Source organism: Haliaeetus albicilla, chromosome 2 (genome assembly GCF_947461875.1).
Source record: "Haliaeetus albicilla chromosome 2, bHalAlb1.1, whole genome shotgun sequence".
Lineage (NCBI taxonomy): Eukaryota > Metazoa > Chordata > Aves > Accipitriformes > Accipitridae > Haliaeetus > Haliaeetus albicilla.
Window position 1 is genome coordinate 65,462,119 of NC_091484.1, and position 18,637 is coordinate 65,480,755.

The 18,637-nt window shown below is 39.1% G+C and overlaps 1 protein-coding gene across 16 annotated transcripts in view; it reads right to left on the minus strand.

Annotated features, from left to right (window-relative positions):
* The window catches only part of PARD3 (par-3 family cell polarity regulator), a 462,771-nt gene that overhangs the window by 164,885 nt on the left and 279,249 nt on the right, over positions 1-18,637 (minus strand). For all 16 annotated transcript variants that reach the window (XR_011323725.1, XM_069778120.1, XM_069778113.1 and 13 more), the window contains 3 exons: positions 18,173-18,361; positions 17,534-17,704; positions 5,729-5,879 (listed from right to left, as the gene is read on the minus strand). Coding sequence is in view for 15 of the 16 variants with exons in the window: in XM_069778120.1 (XP_069634221.1) it covers positions 5,729-5,879; positions 17,534-17,704; positions 18,173-18,361 (511 nt within the window). In the remaining variant the exon portion in view is untranslated. The remainder of the gene's footprint in view (positions 1-5,728; positions 5,880-17,533; positions 17,705-18,172; positions 18,362-18,637) is intronic.

The following is an 18,637-nucleotide window of genomic DNA, read 5'->3' on the forward strand; positions in this document are numbered from 1 at the left end:
AGAAGTGGCTGGAAGAAAAAGGTACTGCATGGCAAACATCTCATCACTGTCAAACTGAAATAAATGTGTTCAGTTTGCATAACAGCTGATTCTTTGCCCAGCAATAGCTTCTTTGACGGACAGGTTAATGTTTAGCCTGGTAATGTACTTCTTTCCAAACATAATGCCTACAAGACTGTTAACTCTGTAGTTAATAACGTCTCCAAAGAATTGATTGTGAAAAGGTATAACCTTATGGCATTCGGCAGATTGAACATCCCATTTGAGAGGCTACAGTAATTCAGTAACATTTTTAACTTTTCACTACCTTTCTTTATATCTGACAAGGGTGAAGACTGACATTTTAATAGTTGCTTTGGAATTAAGGAGAAAATCCATCTGACGTGCCTATGCTTTTCACTTCAGATGAAGCTAAAAACAGGTGAAAGGCTTCACCTCCAGCAGATGGTTAGATAGACCTCCGCAATGGACTCAATACATCCTTTGTAGAGAGCTCAGCTGAAGTGGACAGAAAATATCCTTGGAGAAAGCAACTCTGCAAGTATTGTGAGAAACATTACAAGGAAACATCAAAGAAACTTCAAACCTAGTAATCATCAGTATAGTTGACTGATCTGCAAATCTAAGACATTGCTCGAGCTGTCTACAAACCTCCCCAAGACAATAATTTTCCCTCGGGCTAGAAAAGTGCTGTAAAATTTAGACTCTGAATACACTTCAAGTCCAGTTTTGCATATATTGATTCAACTTCAGTAAGGTAATCTCTAATAATATAAAGTATTTTGGACGGTGTAATAAGGAAGGGAAAACATTCTCCCTTTCAAGTGTGTCTCATCTCAGGACAATGAGGCTCAAATTTCTTGAACAAGTTACCAATCTAAACAAGCGTAGCCTGAGGACCATACCAAACTATGGGGTAAGAAGAGTTCCCATCTGTCTGTGCAGAAAAAGAACTCTCAGAGTTCCAGTACCAAATGGCTGGTCTCCAGGTCTATGAGGACTTTCAGCTTAGAAGGAAAAACATGCCAAACAGCAACACTTCAAACCTATAACAGTATAGACCTATAATAGGCCAGAAAATAAGTTTGGACCTGAATTAAACCACCAACGTAAAGTGCTCCAAAAAACCCTGAGCATACACAGGACATAAAATGAACAACAGGCTTACTCATGAAGAACCCAACTACTCCAGGTCCTTTTAAATCTTGAAAAATCCCTGAAGTTTGGTTAATCAGTTTGCTGTGATAACTTGGCTCCCCTACTACACTGCATTGTCACGATACTGCATCTGGCTTGGTTCTTGTGCTTTTGCTATCGCTTTCTCTTTAAAGGAAGGTCTAAGAAATCTGTTGAACACCCTTATGATATGTTCAAAACCAAGTATTGCTTTATGAGTGACTCTCATGAGCATTTTGATGTCATGGGATTCAGACCAATGGTACGCTTCAAGCCTCTTGCACAAGTAGAGGGTCTTTCTTGCTCTGACATGGCAAGTGATTCCTAACCTGTCCCACCAAGAAATCAGCAACAGCTATTCTGTGATTAAGAATGAAGTATTAACCAAAGTAATAAAAAGAGTAATAAATAATGGAAATAATAATAAAAGGAAATAGTGATGATGACAATGGTAATAGTGATGAGACTTGCTACAGGAGGGATACAGGCAATTGTGCAATGAAAAATCAGAATTTCTGCAGATCTTGATTTTTTTTATTTTTTACTAACAGCATATTTGTCCCCAGCAATATACTGAGTTTTGGCAAAATTTCCCATAGATACTCATATAATCTAATTTTCCAAGCTAAATGGAGGTGGGATTGGTGGTAAATGTCTGGTGAACGTCTGAGGACAACTATATCCACTATATCCAGGCTTTGGATTTCAAGAGAGTGCTCACATCTGTCAAGACTATTGTAGCAGACCAGCACATCCTGATGAGATTCCTGGCTGGGGAACTGCATTCTGCTTGTAGAGGGTTATTTTCATTTCATTGACACACACACACGCTACATCTCTAGCTTAATTTTTTTCAGTAGTGCTTCCTCCTGATTCTGTCCTTAAGACAGCAATTTTTTATGTAGAGAACAAAGTATTTCCTGTTGTGTAGGAACTATCAAATTTTACAAAGTTCTGAGGGATCCTTCAGGATGAAAAGAAAATTCAGTGCAAGCTATTCTTATTCTGTGTACCCCCTGATAAATAACTTCTGTTTAGTCACCGTTAGCAACAAAACCCACTGTGTTCATAAAAAAAAATCAGCAACTAGAAGAAAGAGATGAAAGAGGACTTTGTACTAAGCTGTTTGTTGAATAAGAATAATTTATATACACAGCAGCTATGTATTTGCGTATTGCAAAACTCAGGAGCATAATGGCTGATATACAAGGATGGTGTATCAGAAGAAGAGGCTTGAATTTTTAATCATAGAGCCAAGCAAACCAGCATTACACAGTTGTTATTTTGAATATACTAACATGCAACCTGAAAATATTAAAAATAAATAAATAAAATATGGTGTTATTATAGCCATCTAATTCTTAAGACTCAATTCGTTTAAATAAAAAACGCCTCTTCAAAAACAAAAATACCACTCCCTGAATACAGAAAGCCATACCTCCTCTCCATCAGAAATTTTCAGTGAAATATAATCAAATGAAAAAGCGTAAGAAAATCTGTAATAGCAATAATCATCTAGAAAAGTAGATCAACATAAGAATCATTGGAAACTTTAAAAGATTCATGTAGCCTTTATGCAGTAAGCAAACATTATTTTACATAATTTAAATCACGCTCTAAAATTGGTATTTTATTCCCACTCTCACAGCAAGGCTCTGACAAACAGTTCTTGCTGTCAGTTATGGATTGAAAGAGTAAGGAAATTGTCTTAAATACCTTTCCTGAAAATTACATTAGATGTATTTAAAAGAAACAAAAGTCTCTTAAAAGTTCTGTTTCAAATTTAAGCAATGACTAAAAAGAGCAGGCATTGTCCAGACCTTGAAATTATCACTTTTGAACAGTCTAACTTAGGAAGGAAGAAAACTCAAAATCCATCAATTTTATCCAACAGCAACAGAAGCAGAAAGACCTATTCCTTCACACATGAAATCAAACTGTGACCTCCTCACCACAAGGTACGAAGAGTACAAAAGTTTACACAGTTAAATCCACTGAGGGGTAAATAAAAAGACATCAGGTGATTCAGAGAGCCCGTAAATCAGAGCGCTCGATACGGGGAGAGCACTCAAGGGAATCAGCACTGCGTAAAGCACTCCTTTTGGCTTGTTTTCATGGTCAGGACTGGCATGGCAAGGTACAGACCTCCAGTATTCCTCAGCCAGATTGTTCTTAGGACTAATCCTCGCTTTTAGGTCAATTTTCAAGAGAGGAGGAAAACTCTGGAAGAGTCATGTAACACCACATATACATTCTCAAGAAAATAAAAGAAGTTCTGTGTTTTTTCTCATCATCAATGCTAATAGGACAGGAATTCCACTGCATAATAAATGATTGAGTCTTACAAATGTTAGCTACACTGAAACAAGCAACTGTACCTATATCTCCCAAAAGGTAATAATAACCCTCTGTCACATGGCACTGCAAGAAAACATGCATGCAATAATACAACAAAAGATTATAGACACTACAGTTTTACTTAGTGGTACTGATTAATTCAGAAAAAATAGGATATTAGAAAACTGACTGCTACCTAAAAACTAGGTTTAAACATGACAGCTTTGTGAAGCTGTCATGGTTGCAGAAGTGAATGACCCAGTCCTGGCAAGACCAGTTTTCATTTACGCTGGACTAGATCATATTTACTATGAGGTGCAGGCACAACTTGATTTTCCATGTGCTTCCAATTAAAGCATCAATGGATTTAAGTCACAAGCAACCAATTTTCTACATAGTTCCTGGTTTCTGAGAAAAATACAGAAAAACAGAGGAAATCAAAACATCAACTTCAGGTTATAAAAAAACTTAGAAAATGCAGGATGGATTTTTTTCACTACGTCTACATTTCAGAGGTATTCAAAAGCATTAGATTTTAAGAGCTTTGGAAAGATTTTTTTTTCTTTTGTTGAAATGTTAGTTACTGGCTGCTGCTAAAGGGATGATACCAGACTGATGAACCACTAGTTCGATTTGGCATGGCAAGTCCTGTGTTCCTTTGATGTGGAAATAAACTGCATTGCTGACACACATGCACACAGGCTCTCTCAGGGTTTCTTCTCCCATCACTGGACAAGGTGTTTAAGCGATAACTCGTTAACGCTTATATGAGCTCTATGTGTAAATCCTCTCCAACATTGATGGAAAAAGCAGAAAGTAGTGCTTTGCAAATGTTTTATCTAAAGCACTGACGCCACAAGAACTAGTCCCTTCTATGGGAGAGTAGTGCTAAAGACTTCAAATTATTTTATCATTCTTTAAATTTGTCAACAAATAGGTTTATTAAATTGTTCACTTTGGGTGAAAAGGTTTCATGCTTCCTTGATTCTCAGGTATACAATTTTTCTTCTGAGCTGCGCAAAATGTAATGCAATAGAACAGAATATGATTTATTTCTAATTACTGTTGCCCAAATGCACAAAAAAAAAGACAAAAGACTTAACTGAAGAAATATCTTAAATAGCAAATTTATGGATTTTCAGAGAGTTTAACAACTGTGTTATTCTGGTACCACAACGAAAAAGCAAACCCCAAAATAGAAAAATTTTTTTAAAAGCCCCAACAACCCGAAAATGGAGTGAAATATATATACAAACTGCTGACTGGAAAAAGCCTAAGTGGTGGACTTTCATTTTCTAGGGCTAAAAATTAATCTGAAGCAATTAAAAACTAAGTTCAGCCTGGCTTCCTAACAAGTTTACAGCAGCATCTTCCAATATATTCTGTGTGTGTCAAGCACTCTAAAAAAAGTCCCAGATTTAATGGCCATATCTTATGTTTAAAACTTGCAACTCAGGCAAGCAATCGTCGCGTCTTCTGTCAGGTGCTATTTTCATCAAGCTGCTTTTTGTGTTTAAATTTGAAAATCCTTTCAAACTAATCCCATCCTAGTCAGTAAATCCGACCACTCCTGTGGCAAGGCAAGTCTTTATTACCTAGCTCTGTACATCGGGAGCTGAATTGCTGCACAGCAACCGCTAATAACCTCATTATCCACTGGGGCCACGCAGATGGTATGGCACAGAATCTACACAAGGGATGCTTAAAATTAGTTATGAGGTTTTAAAATTGGTGTCCTGCAAAGCAAAAATTCAAACAAATTAATGAAATGCCTTAATAAGCATAAACGGATGCAAGTTTGCCTTATTTATTTGTGTACTTCAGTATGACTGAAACAGAGGAGAAGAAATGCTGAAATTAATTATAAATTACCATGAGTCACTGACTTTCATGTGAATGAAGACTCAACATGGAGACTAGACCAACCAATAAATTATTGTCCCAGATTAGACACTGAAAAACCATGTTAAACGCTCCTGTCATTTGTTCTACTACCTGCCACGGGATACGAAATTGACTTTATAATTCCATTTGACTCTCTTTCTCACATTAACTATAGAGAAGGCTTGCGTGGAATAATTTTAAGGCACATTTTAAGTTGGTCGGTGCAACTTGCATCTTCCCTGATTCCCCCACACAACACATTAATTGCCCTTCGATGAATCACAGAGAGGAACAAAAACATGCCCTGATTAGCCGAAGAGATTTGACTCACCCATTATCCTACTCAGTGCCGCGTTCCTGGTGGGCGACTCGCTGAGACCCTCGATCCCCCCATAGAGGGAGTGGGAAATCCTCCGTTCCCGCTCATCCAGTAGAGTCTCTATGGGCAGCTCTGGCCCAGAGGGGCTCCCAGGTGACTCCAACTGCACAGAGAGAGGAAAATTAGCGCCCAGGGTCCATTTAGCAGCATGGGGGAACTGTAACAACTTGCCTAAGGCCTAGACCTGTCTGGGCACCAAATGAGCTAGAACTTCTCACCCTGGACAAATATAATTTGCAATGACAGCTCTGCTTAATGACCACCTTTCTAAGCCACTTTACACTGCACCTCCCATGGTGCCCTGTCAAATTTCAAATCCTTCAGCAGAAAATTGGTGAAAAAAACCCATTGCATTTTGCTGTCTCTTTGTTGGATAATTTCTTAAACAGTGAGTTTTGGCTTTTTTCAATACTGTCGGGCAGACAGCTGGACCATCCTTCCCACACTGACAGCCTGTCAGAACAAGGCGCCTGTCAGAAGCGCGGAGCCCTTCTTGGAACCCCATTTGGAATTGGGCTGCCGGCGCTTTTTGAAGTGATGCAATTTGCTTTCAAATGTAATCAACATGGAAACCCCCAGGAAACCCCACCACATGTATTAGTAACCAATATGCAACACTCAAACGTTTTGCAGTTCGGCAGGAAAGAAGAAAAAAAGAACTCAGACTTCGCAGTAACTTTTTTTTTTTTTTTTACTTTATGATGATGAGTTCATTGCTCTGCCTTTCCTGGCTGCAGGGTACAGAGGCCTTGCGTGCTACATTCAGTCTGGAAGCTTCCCTGATCCCTGGCACTGCTGCAGCATCCTGGCAGAGCCACAAAAACCAGAACTGGCAAGACCCGAGGTGCCCCCACCCCAGCCCTCAACCCCCAGAGCTGCCGGGTCCCTGCCACCACAACTGCAGGCAGACCTCCCCGCGGCATTACAAGACAGATGAAGTAGGTGGTGGAAGAAGCGATGGAGACAGGCTGCTGGGCCACATGCACACGGGAGAAGACTGCATGTACGGCCATCTCCCCACCCCAGTTGCCCTCTGTCAGAAGGCTCCCCTGAGCGACCTCCCAGCTTAGCCTTTGTTTGCAGAAGCTGGACACCCCTCGTTTTCCTGCGCATGCCTCTCAGATTTTTCAAAAAGAGAGGGAAAAGTTGAGTTTTCCTCAGTAAGCCCCAGAAAATCAGAGCTCAGTGGAAGGCAGCGCCCATGCGAGGCAAAGAAAGAAAACAATTTTGTGTCATCTAGCTGGGTTTAGCCACCCCATTAGTCATGGGCAGCTCTGCTGCGGCTGCCAATGCAGCCCCTGGGAGTGAGGAGAATGAGCAACTGTGTGCTCACCGGTCAGTCTGGATGCCAAATTTGTCAGCATCCTGACACTCACTGCAGGGACAAGAGGCTCCCCACACCATCACCCAGCCCTCACACCATCCAGCCTTCCTGCCCCTAAAGCTGTCGGTTCACCTGACCTCCAGCACTCTGCTGGCTACTTGGTAATGCTACCAAAGGAACTTTGCCGAGACCATTAAGCCAATTCACCTAAACAGCGTGAACTGAAACTGGCTCTTTTAAAAACATAAATCTTTAAAAATAGATGTGTTTTGCAGGGTAATCGTATGAACTCACACATCAAAGCGTTAGCTGTTCTCACCAACACGCCTCTTCATACTGAAGTATATAGTTAAATCTAAAGAACAATGTCCCTACACAAATCCCATGGCATATATTTTATATGTATGGAAATACAGTGGGGACCAGATACTGCAAGATACTGAGCACGCTGCAAACTCTTTGAAGCCACTGGGAACTGGGAACGCTTATTCCAAGGACTGGTCTTTAAATGAGCATGAGAGGAGTAGTTTATAGTTTCAGGAATTACAATAACAAGCAACATGTTTGTTGCTTGTTTCTTCTTTAAACAGCTGCCCATTATTAATCACTCTTCCCGCAATCCCCAGACGACTAAGAAATGTACGGTATGAAAGATTTAAAAAAAAATCTTCTTCAGGGGCTACAAAGCACTCAGCTACAGTCTCCACAGCAGAGGCTTTGAAGTCAGCCCAATGGACTAATGACTTCTGACATTCGGGCACTGGCGTAACGCCCGGTACACGGGGGGGTGGAGGTTTGCGAAATGCCGCATTACAAAGTTGAGAAGACCACGATCAGGAGGTCGCAGAGTCTGTAAAAGTTATTATTTCTGTTCAAAGCCATCATCTGTTTAATATAAATGAGATACTTAATGAAGTTCCAAATTGTAGACTTATCTCTCCCAGTTTGATAAGCACTGGGGAGATTTACTGCATTGGAGGGTCAACACAATTACAATTGGAGGCACGTCAAGCTGCAGGAGAATAATAAACTTGCAGTGCAAGTGAATTAGACTCAATAAGGTTTAAATTGTGAAATGAGGATTTGTTTTATTAGGTTTTTTAAATTGCAGATTACAACTGACAGCTTTACTGAAAAGTAAATTAAACAATATTTGTAGCTTCTGTTATAACGGAATCTAAGGCAAATTCAAAAAGAATAGAAATGTTAAATTCCGAAACACCGTAAGAAAAAAAGCACACCAACATTAGACTGCTTGAGAGCTTACACTTGCATGATAAAGGCATTAAATGATGAACTAACCTTTATTTCACTGCCTTTAAATAAGGTGTGAAAATATCAAAGTGCTTTGGGATTTATTCGCCCAGTGCTATATTGATGACTTTATGTAACAAGTGTCCAGCTTTTAGTGAGCCATATCACACAGTCCTTCTTCATGTGACAACCCATCAACTTTCAAACTAATTTGTAGGAAGGTCTCAAGAGATTTTCAGAAAGATAGACAAGGAGAAAGCTCTGCATCAGAGAAATACATAAAAATTCACTCCTGGTAATGCAGTAAAGTACAGGGTAAATAGAAGAAACAGCAGGAGCGTTGTGTTTAGATGGCTGCGTCTGTAAAGTGAATCACGTATTTTATAATTTTCATGGGGAAAACTTTTTCCATTTCTAATTAGCATCTCAAAAGATGGGTTTAAACAAAGGCATCGACAGCCGACTACACAAATATTTTACAGAAGATACAATGCCTTTTATAAAATAGCAAAAATTAGACAGGAATTACAGAACTGGCTTTCACAAAAAAAGAATTCTTTTCCTTACATTGTTAACAGGAAGTTTGTGTAAGAAAAAATACATTGAATTTGGAAACTGTGCTGTGGGCAAGACAAAGAGACCGACAGTCCAAAGCAATATTGCAGTTCAAATAAAGACTTGCTCTTCCTGATGCATTTCTAATAAAGAGCTTGAATTACACATTCCAGTTCCTTCCCTTAGCCAGCATCAGTGCTATCCCGTATAATTTAATTTGATTAACTGATAAAGAGTAGGCAATATTAACAAAGATGTACGAATCCCTGATCTTCATTAATGGCCTGGCAAGGAAAGCAAGCTAGGCAGCAACTGAACCCTATACTTCCTATCAATAGCTGCTCCGAACAGGAGCACTTCTTGGTGTGACAGTTCAGAGTCACAGACCAGTTGAGGTTGGATGGAACCACTAGAAATTATTTAGTCCAACCTCTTGCTCAAAGCAAGGTCAGCAAGAGCAGGCTGCCCAGTGCCTTGTCCAGTTGGGTTCTGAATACCTGCAAGGACAGAGACTCCACAACCTCTCTGGGCAACCTGTGCCAGCGGTTGACCACCCTCTCAGAAGAAGATTTTTTTCTTATGTTTAAAAGAAATTTCTTGTATTTCAGTTTATGCCCGTTGCTTCTTGTCTTGGCACTGGGCAGCCCTGAGAAGAGTCTGCCTCGGTCTTCTTTATTCCCCCCCATCAGGTATTTACAGACATTGGTAAGATCCCCCTGAGCCTTCTCCTCTGCAGGCTGAAAAGAGAGAGTTCCCTCTCTGGGTCCTAGCACTGATCTATAATAAATGATCATATTCATAAAAATGCAATAAAACCTCACATGCTACAGATTGCCTGTAGCTCCTTTTCTCTCCATTCTCTTACAATAAAAATAGAAACAAGATATTTTTTTTTTAAATAAAAAAGGTCTCTACCCTAGCTCTTTGTCATTCAGATAAGAACCAGCTGTTTGCTAAAGCACTGTCTGTACTAACTAGCCCAGCTGCTGCTTATCTAGATGATAAAAGGACAACTAATGCAGTCCTTTTTACTTAAACACCACCATCCATCCTATCTGAAGTTATGCACATAAATATGAAAAAAGTTTATGCACAAGAACATTGCCAAAATATTCACAGCATAAACATTTTTTTTTAAAGAAACAATAATCAGACTCCTTTTTTCCTTCAGAAAGTAAATTATCCAAATACTGGCATGCAAGCATTATGGATTTTAAAGAAGCCAGTACACAATATTATGCTGCATCCAGGGTACTGAAGCTTCTTCTATCACACACAATTATTCTCCAAGCTTTCCTTTTCCTTTCTTATCTGTGTACTGTGGCTAAGATGTCCAAAAGGCTTCAGCTTCCTTTTTCAACAGAGATACTTTTACAATACTAACAATATTAAATATGGTTTTCTTTGTTACCACCCAAGTTGGGATCCTGCTTTAGGGGCAGATTTTGCAAGATGCAAAAATGTAGGTAAATAGCCAGTAAAAGGGTCAGGTTTGACTTACATGCACAATCATACACTACTAAATGTAAAATTAGTACATTGTTTCTATGAAATACTGCATTCTTGTTCTGACAATGTTAAAAGGCAAGGAGAAGACAAAAAATGCTTTCAGAATGGTGGGAGGGAACCCCCACAACTTTGCAAAATGTACTTAGATGGTAGGTTATGGGGTATGGGGAGGAATCTGTACCAAGATGGAGCTTGTAAGTTGATACCAAGGATGAAAAACAGATAAAGGAGAAAAAAGTCAGTCAAAATAAATGGGGACAGGTAGAAGGGCAGAACAGAAGACACAAGATACTACAAAATAGAAAACCATGTACATACTTTCCCAACAACTAAATTTTAAAAATATTTCTTGGGATGTTTACTATTAGAAATTTACCTAAGTACACTGAAAATCATGCACCAAAAAGACCACCAGAGGCGTAAGAGGAGACCATTAACAAGTCCTGTATTAGAAGCTCAGGGAAAATGTGCCACAATTTAAAAAACCCACCAATATGGCCCAAGAAATTGAGAGGAAGAAGGAAGAATTTCGGCAGCACCCTTCAGAATGCTCAGACTGAAGGTAAAATGTTCACCGAAGACTTCAGCCATAAGAAGGTACACAGGGAATCAGTTGGATCCCTTGATGGCAACAGTGAAAAGGGCACCGAGGGACAAGTCTGCTGCAGGGAAGCTCAAAGTTTTCTTTGCCTCAGTCTTTACTGCTGAAGATATCAGGGACATTTCCACACCTGATCCCATTCTTTGTAGCAAATAAGGAGAGGAGTGAGATCAGCCAGAAGAAAATACACAGGAGCATTAGATCAGATAGGTTACATGAGAAGTTAACATGTCACCCAGGTTGGATGGCATTCTCCCAAAAGCCCTGAAAAAACTCAAACATGAAATTGCATAACTGCTGGCCAAAATGTTCAACATACTGTTCACAAATGGCCACGGTGCCAGAGGACTGGGGGTTGCCTGTATACCTAGAGGGGATCTTGGGAACTACAGACCAGGCGTCTGACCTCCTTCCAGATAAAATGGTGGCATCTACAATAAAGAGTAAGATCACTGAGCATGACGGACATGGGTCCGTGGAGAAGGCAGACATTCATGGGGAAATCCTGCCTCACTGGGACGCTAGAGTTGCACAAAGGTGCCTCTGAACTCTTTGACAATAAAATGGACATGATGTATTTGCATTTTCAAAAAGCCTCTACCAAGCCTTCATATCAAAGGCATTAAAGAAACTAAGTTTTCATGGGATTGGACTAAGTTTTCATTTTCTGGGTTGAAATCTGACTAAAGGATTGGACACAAGATCAATCTTCAGGATGGAGAAGAGCCAGATGTAGGTTCCCCCATGGATCACAGCTGGGAACAGCTTAGGCGGATGAGCAGCTTTATCAGTGACTTGGAGAAGGGAGTGAACAGTGAAAGCATTGTGTTTGGAGAAGGTGCTAAAGCCTTTTCGATAGTTAAATGAACTCCAGAAGGTCATCACAAAACTAATCTAGCAAGAAAAGAAAAAAAGAAACCTGTTATATCAATTTCAAAATAGGTAACTAGGTAATGCACACAGGGAAAAATGATGCTTAATGTTTTATACTTCCACACATACCAGAAAAAAAAAGATGTTTGCTTGTTTCCTTTCTTTTATAATGAAACCACTCATTTGCAAAGTCTCTCTCACTGATCTGTCTACCAGTCATTTTATTTAAACAGTTGATTAGGTCCTTACATGGTCTGAATTCATGACTGTTTCTTTGCTTCATGGTTTGCTCCATTTTCAACTCAGCAACTGGAGCAAAGATGAACAGGCATGCAGAAAGAAATGTAGGGATCTGCTAATCATTTGAAACCCTTCATTTCAGGCAGGTTTGGCAAGACATTAATTCTGTCAAAAAAGGGAGATAGACAAGAAAAACCCTTGAAATCTCTCATTTTGAGGAAAATGGTGATGCTCTCTCTCTTAATGGCAGACAAGTGCTGCCTGCGTGTGACATGAACAGAGTGCAGACAAGCAATCTGTGCCTCTAAGCTGTCCAGGTTGCAGGACTGAAAAGAGCAGGATTCCAAAAGTAACAATTACCTTTATTTTCTTGAATCAGCACATACTGCCTCCAGCTGCACGGATCTGCCTGACAGTTGTGCCTACGCGCTATGTATGCATTACAGCCATACAGCCAGCAGCTCTTTGCCCATACAGGCTAATCATAAAAATATCACTAATTAACAGAACATGGCACAAGGAGCTCCAGTGTTTCTCCTTAAATCTTAGTAATTTAAAAAATGTCAAGCCCGAGTTAAAGATCTAAAAAGCTGATGGCCACGTCTTCTTAAAACTGAGGTGTTAAATACGGGCTGTATATGAGTATCAAGTCAATACTATTGTTATTCTTCCCATCTTTGCCACTGTCTGAACAACTTTGGAAATGTACCTTAAAGTCTCTCTGTGCTTATATAGGAAAGTTGAAGAGTCAACACACAATGCTGATCACAGAGGGCAAGGCTGAAAGTTGAAAACATAGATTAGAACAGTATATTTAACTTTTTTGAAAGGGGGGGGGGGGGGAACTTAGATATATCCAAATCCCAAACTAAATGTTTTTGTTACGTTAATCTAACAGCATCCATCAAATATTCACTGTGTGATTTTCTCTGGAGTGGCTGAGATATTAAACAAAGCTTTGCAAGTTTTGTAGTAGTGCAGCTTACAGAATTAACTATATTACTGTACTCTGTGTAGACGTAATGCAAGCAGGAGAAAAACTCAGATACACAGTTTTGGCTTGGAGTTCATTCATAACTACCATTCACTCCATGCTTATATCAGTATTTACTACAAGATAATTCACTCGAAAACCTGGATGGATTATACTCTATCTCCTGGTGAGTCGATGAAAATTCTTTCTACAGGCAACTCTTCAGTTCAGTAAAACCACAACAGCATTAAAATGCTTTTTACCTTCTGGGAACTTTGTGGTCTTTTTTGAGCTTACAGTTATGTAAGTGCTGATAATGTAAATGATCTCCTCACTACCTCTCTGAAGACAAGAGAATACTCTTATGGTGTTTATGTACATTTTTATTGTTACTATAATTGCTTTGGAGGCTTAGTCTACAACATGAGGACTGGTGAAGCTAAATGAGAATACTGCTGGCATGAAAAAGGAGTATCAGAGGTCACTTCACAAATTTTTGAAACAGTTTCATGCTCAAGTTAAGTAGACTTTGACTTTTGAAGCTTTCTGACAAAGAAACAGTTCCTCTGCAGCACATTGGAGGCAACTGTCCCTGCCTCTCTAAACCCAGGACAACAGAGACTGAGCCGTCCTCTCTTCTAGACAGCAACCAAAATACAAAAAGCACATGAAAATTCAGGTGTGAATTGAAACACAGAGAAATGGCACTCTGCAGAACCATGCTGTCAAATGAATCCCCCCCTCCCCCGCAATTCTTAGGGCTGATAATGAAAATGAATATTAAAAACAAAAGAACAGTATTCATACTACTAACTTTCTTAAAATCCAATTCAAACTCAATTTTACTAAAGAAAAAAGCAGACTGGGTTGCCTATCTATCTCAAAAGAACTCAGTTTGATTTCGCAAATGCAAAACTATCACTGGACTTGAAGCTACGGGAAAAAAAAAGTCTTCTTTTTTTTGTTCTTTTTGCTGTTGGTTTTTTAACATCCAGATAGCAAATGCTTTTGTCATCCATATGTTGAGCATTGGCATTATCACCCCTTGTACAGATTCCCCTTCTGAAACACTTGTAGCTGCTCTGTGGCATGGCAGGGAATCTCAGGGCGCCGAGTCCTGACCTCACATCATGATGCAGGACTGACCATGCCACTGGAATGGAGCAGAATGAACACATGTTGGCGATGCACAAAGGGAATATAATCAAGCTCGTTCCACTTACCTCTGGTTCTGCAAGACTAACAAGAGTGTAAGCTATACTTTTGTCCATAAAGTGAGCACATACAATGCAGAATCAGCACAGGAAAGAAATCAGTTGAACAGGATCTTTTTTGTTGCTGTTATTTTATGGTGACTCCTTTGGAGAACCAAAAGAGAGAGAAAAGCATAGAAAACACCAGGAAAATACCTTCTCAAAAGGTAAACATTTCTTTTCTGTCTTTAAGAAAAAACAGTAAAACCCCATTTCTGAGGAACTGGGGTTGTTTAGTCTGAAGAGAAGGAGGCTGAGGGGAGACCTTATCGCTCTCTACAACTACCTGAAGGAGGGTTGTAGTGAGGTGGGTGCTGGTCTCTTCTGTCAGGTGGCTGGAGATAGGATGAGAGGAAGTGGCCTCAAGTTGTGCCAGGGGAGGTTTAGGTTGGATATTAGGAAAAATTTCTTCACCAAAAGGTTTGTCAAGCATTAGAACAGGTGCCCAGGGAAGTGGTTGAGTCACCATCCCTGGAGGATTTTAAAAGAAGTGCAGACGTAGCACTTAGGGACATGGTTTAGTGGTGGACTTGGCAGTGTTAGGTTAATGGTTGGACTCGATGATCTTAAGGGTCTTTTCCAACCTAAACAAGTCTATGATTCTACAATTCTACACTGGTAAAAGGTGTGATTTATCAAGATAGGGTCTGCCCTTCTGAGCTTTTACTTCTAATCTGCAAGCTCCTGAATTTGCCACCAGTCAGATGTCATTTCTTTTTTGTTCTAATACTAAAAATCTTTGCTGAGACTGTATACTAGGCTGGTGGCAGCTACAGGAATACTTGAAGGGGACAACTTGCGTACCAGTGCATCTAAGTAACCTACACTGCTGAATTAAACATAATATAGCTGAGGCTGCCAGACACGGCCAGTATCTGATGCTCCATGGGAAAGTGAGTATCACTGCAATGCTCTGTTGCACAATGCTGCTCTCCAACTGGGTCTTAGTCCACACATCCATCACTTAGAGGCTAAGCTAACTGAATACCACACTCATACATGGTATTCATGCAAGATACATAAATAATATTATCATAGCTTATTAGTATTGTATCAGATTAAGAATATCTAAAGTTTAAAACCATCCAATTCTTGGGTAAGAAAGTAGAGTTTAATTGCAAAGTGTCAAAAAAAAAATTCTCTCTTCACTTTTCATTTCATTGAAGTCTGGGCATTGCAAGACTTTCAGAAAACTGGTTTCTTGAATACTGCCAGCTCAGCAGGTAAATAGCTTTATGTCCATGCAAGTTGTGCTTTCATCATATTAAAATATGCAAACAGTATATACATTGTATTTCCTTTAGATATACAAAAGCAGTAATTCCTGAGGAAAAAATACTTAAAAAAATTATTTTGTAAACATGATCACTACACCAATAATTGCATATCATCACTTTCTCAAATCATTATGGCTCATCTCACTAGCTTATTAAGGATTTGGGAAAATGCATAAAAAATTGTATAGTAGGCCCAGACAGACACAGCTCCCCATCCTGCTCCCTCTACAGATACATTTCAGTGTATCAAAATCTGGTTCTAACATCCGTTCTTTCATCTTGGAGCACACATACTGTAGACTGAGCTGTGCCTTTTTTGCCATGTGATTTCTGCAATACAAATCACACTAAATGTCAAACAGATGTGGGGCACCAAACTAATCTTAACTTGAACAAGCAAAAATTCTATCGGATTTAAGGAGCAATGTCTTTGGTTCATCATCGCTGGATTTGCTCCATCATGTTTACAAACACTGTCTTGATATATTTGATCTAGAAGATTTCACTAAAACAAGAGTGAACACCTTCTACATCCTTTTTGAAAAAATTATACTAAACACAGAAATATTCTAAAATATTTCACCCTTTTTATTTAGTAACATATAAAATGCATCTGAAATTGGGTAGGAACAAGGAACAGTCTCCAAAGAACAGTCTGGAGTGCAAGTTCAGAATTAAGGCTAGAACAGAACATCACCAAATACGAAAAGGCCAGAATTCCTTCAACACCAAGTGAGAAACCATGTGCATCCAAGCTGGCTTTCCAGCAGTGTGTATATATAAACATGTGTGTATGGGTATTAAAGCTGTGTATAAGCAGTGAATCAAGAGGAACTTACTACTTCTAGAGAGGCTAGTGCCTTTTTCAAACATGATTTTATAATTCACTATGGCCTGGAATTTTTTAAAGATCAATTTTATGCATTAAAAAACACACCATTCCTTTTCCCCCTAGGCAGGATCAGCAGTACTAAACCAATTTTGCACATCATTTTTGAAGCATGATGCTCAAGAAATAACATTCCCAATAAGACCTTACCGGTGTTAACAAGAATAAAAGAATGACTTTTAGATGTCGTAAGAACAGATGCTTCCCTGACCCACCATTCAACTGCAACCTATTTAACTCAGTGCATTTCTCCAATTTGTCAAAATCATTTTGAAGTCTAATTCAGTCCTCCACAGCATCTGCAGTCCTTATCAGTATCATATGCCCACATATTCCTACTATATAGCATATTTTACATTAATCTAGAAGATAAACTATTAGAAACCATTAATATGTTTCAAAACATTAACACATTAACATTGCACTGGAGGAGACAGAAGTTGCAAATAGCAGAAAAAGAATCACCACTTCACCCTGAATTCAGTATTTCATAATTCCCTGCAATGACGGCCAAGACACAACATATTTTAAATCCAAAATAACAGAATTATTTGCATCAGGTTTTGCAGAATCTTTACATGGAACATTCAATTGCTTAGATGAAATATAATAATGAAATGTAAAAGCTCTACACTTAATTAAAAAAACTGAAAGTGACAAAGAAGCAAGTCAGTTAACACTTAACTCTATAAACAAAAGATTCAATAGACCTACATAAAAAACTCCAAAGAACAAAAATCACGTAAACAGTGGGATCCAATTACAAAATCAATATAGTTTTATTCAGTGCTTCCTGTTATTCATTGATGAAAATACTCAAAAGGAAAACTTTATTGATCGGCAATAAGGTTAGCATGTCTAACACTGAAATTCAGATCATTTTGTAATTCTCTCTTTCTTTAGCTTCTCAAATATTATTTTCCAGGTCTCAGAGGAAACGTGACATCTCCTATAAATACAAATACCTTAGAAGTAAAAACTCCCAGTCCCGTTATCAAAAGCATATTACCTCATTGCATTTACTTATTCGTCTCGCCACTATAAGCTGAATCATTCCCCGTTTGTTTCCTTCAGTGGACATGGACCTCCTTAAGGTTTCCATAGCATCTTGATTTGTTTTGCCCAATAATGATTCTCCATTTACTGCTATTAGCTGATCATTCACACGAAGCCTGCCATCCTGGAAAAGGAAAGTTTATAGCTAGTTACGCAAAACACACACAAAAGTTTAGTCTGCTGGAGAGAGGAAAAAAACAAAAGAAAAATAATCAAACAACTATGCTTAGTCCTAATAGTTTCTGGCCAAATGAACACTTGTATAATAGCTTCCATTGCAGCCATTGTAGGAAATGTCTGTTCCAATTACAGATTTGGACTGCAAGCTATTATCACAACCTGTTTGCACAAATAGCATACTAATTGAACGGTACCAGAGATGGCTTGTATCCTTCCCCAGAATCTGTAAGGACTGTTTAAATCCTGGGATGCGCAAACATGTGAATCTGAGAAGAAATCTAAATATCACCTCTGATGTTGTAATTGGAAAAAGCTAGTTACAGAGCAATCTCATTCTTGAATCTGTGGTTATTTTCAAAACAGCCTTATGGAAAACCAAGGAAGACCAAAGTACACAGATGTTCCCTCTTACCTTGGATGCTGCTCCACCATTAATAATGGACTTGACGAAGATTCCTAAATCGGCATGGTTTTCTTTTGACCGGTTACCTTTGACGCTCACGCCAAGTCCAGCTGATCCAGAGTCATTCAGTGGAACTTCAAATGTCAGGAATTCCCTGGTGCCATCAGGTGTGAGGACAAGCTCCTCCTCTTCTGCTTTCTGTCGGGAAGATTAGCATGGGATTATAGAAGAGCATTTCTCCTCGGGAATTCTCTTCCCCCTACAGCTATTACCATTAAAAAAACCCCTGCTTTTAACTACAGTGCCACAATATTTTCCACAGTAATTGTTTGAAGAAACATGCACAAATAGTGTATTTTCAATCACCCACACTGACGCCTAGATTCAGAAATATCTTACAGATGTGTCTAAGTGTTTCTCTGTCTAGTAGAATAATTGAATCGCGTGTCATTACTTCATGTGCCATTAATACCA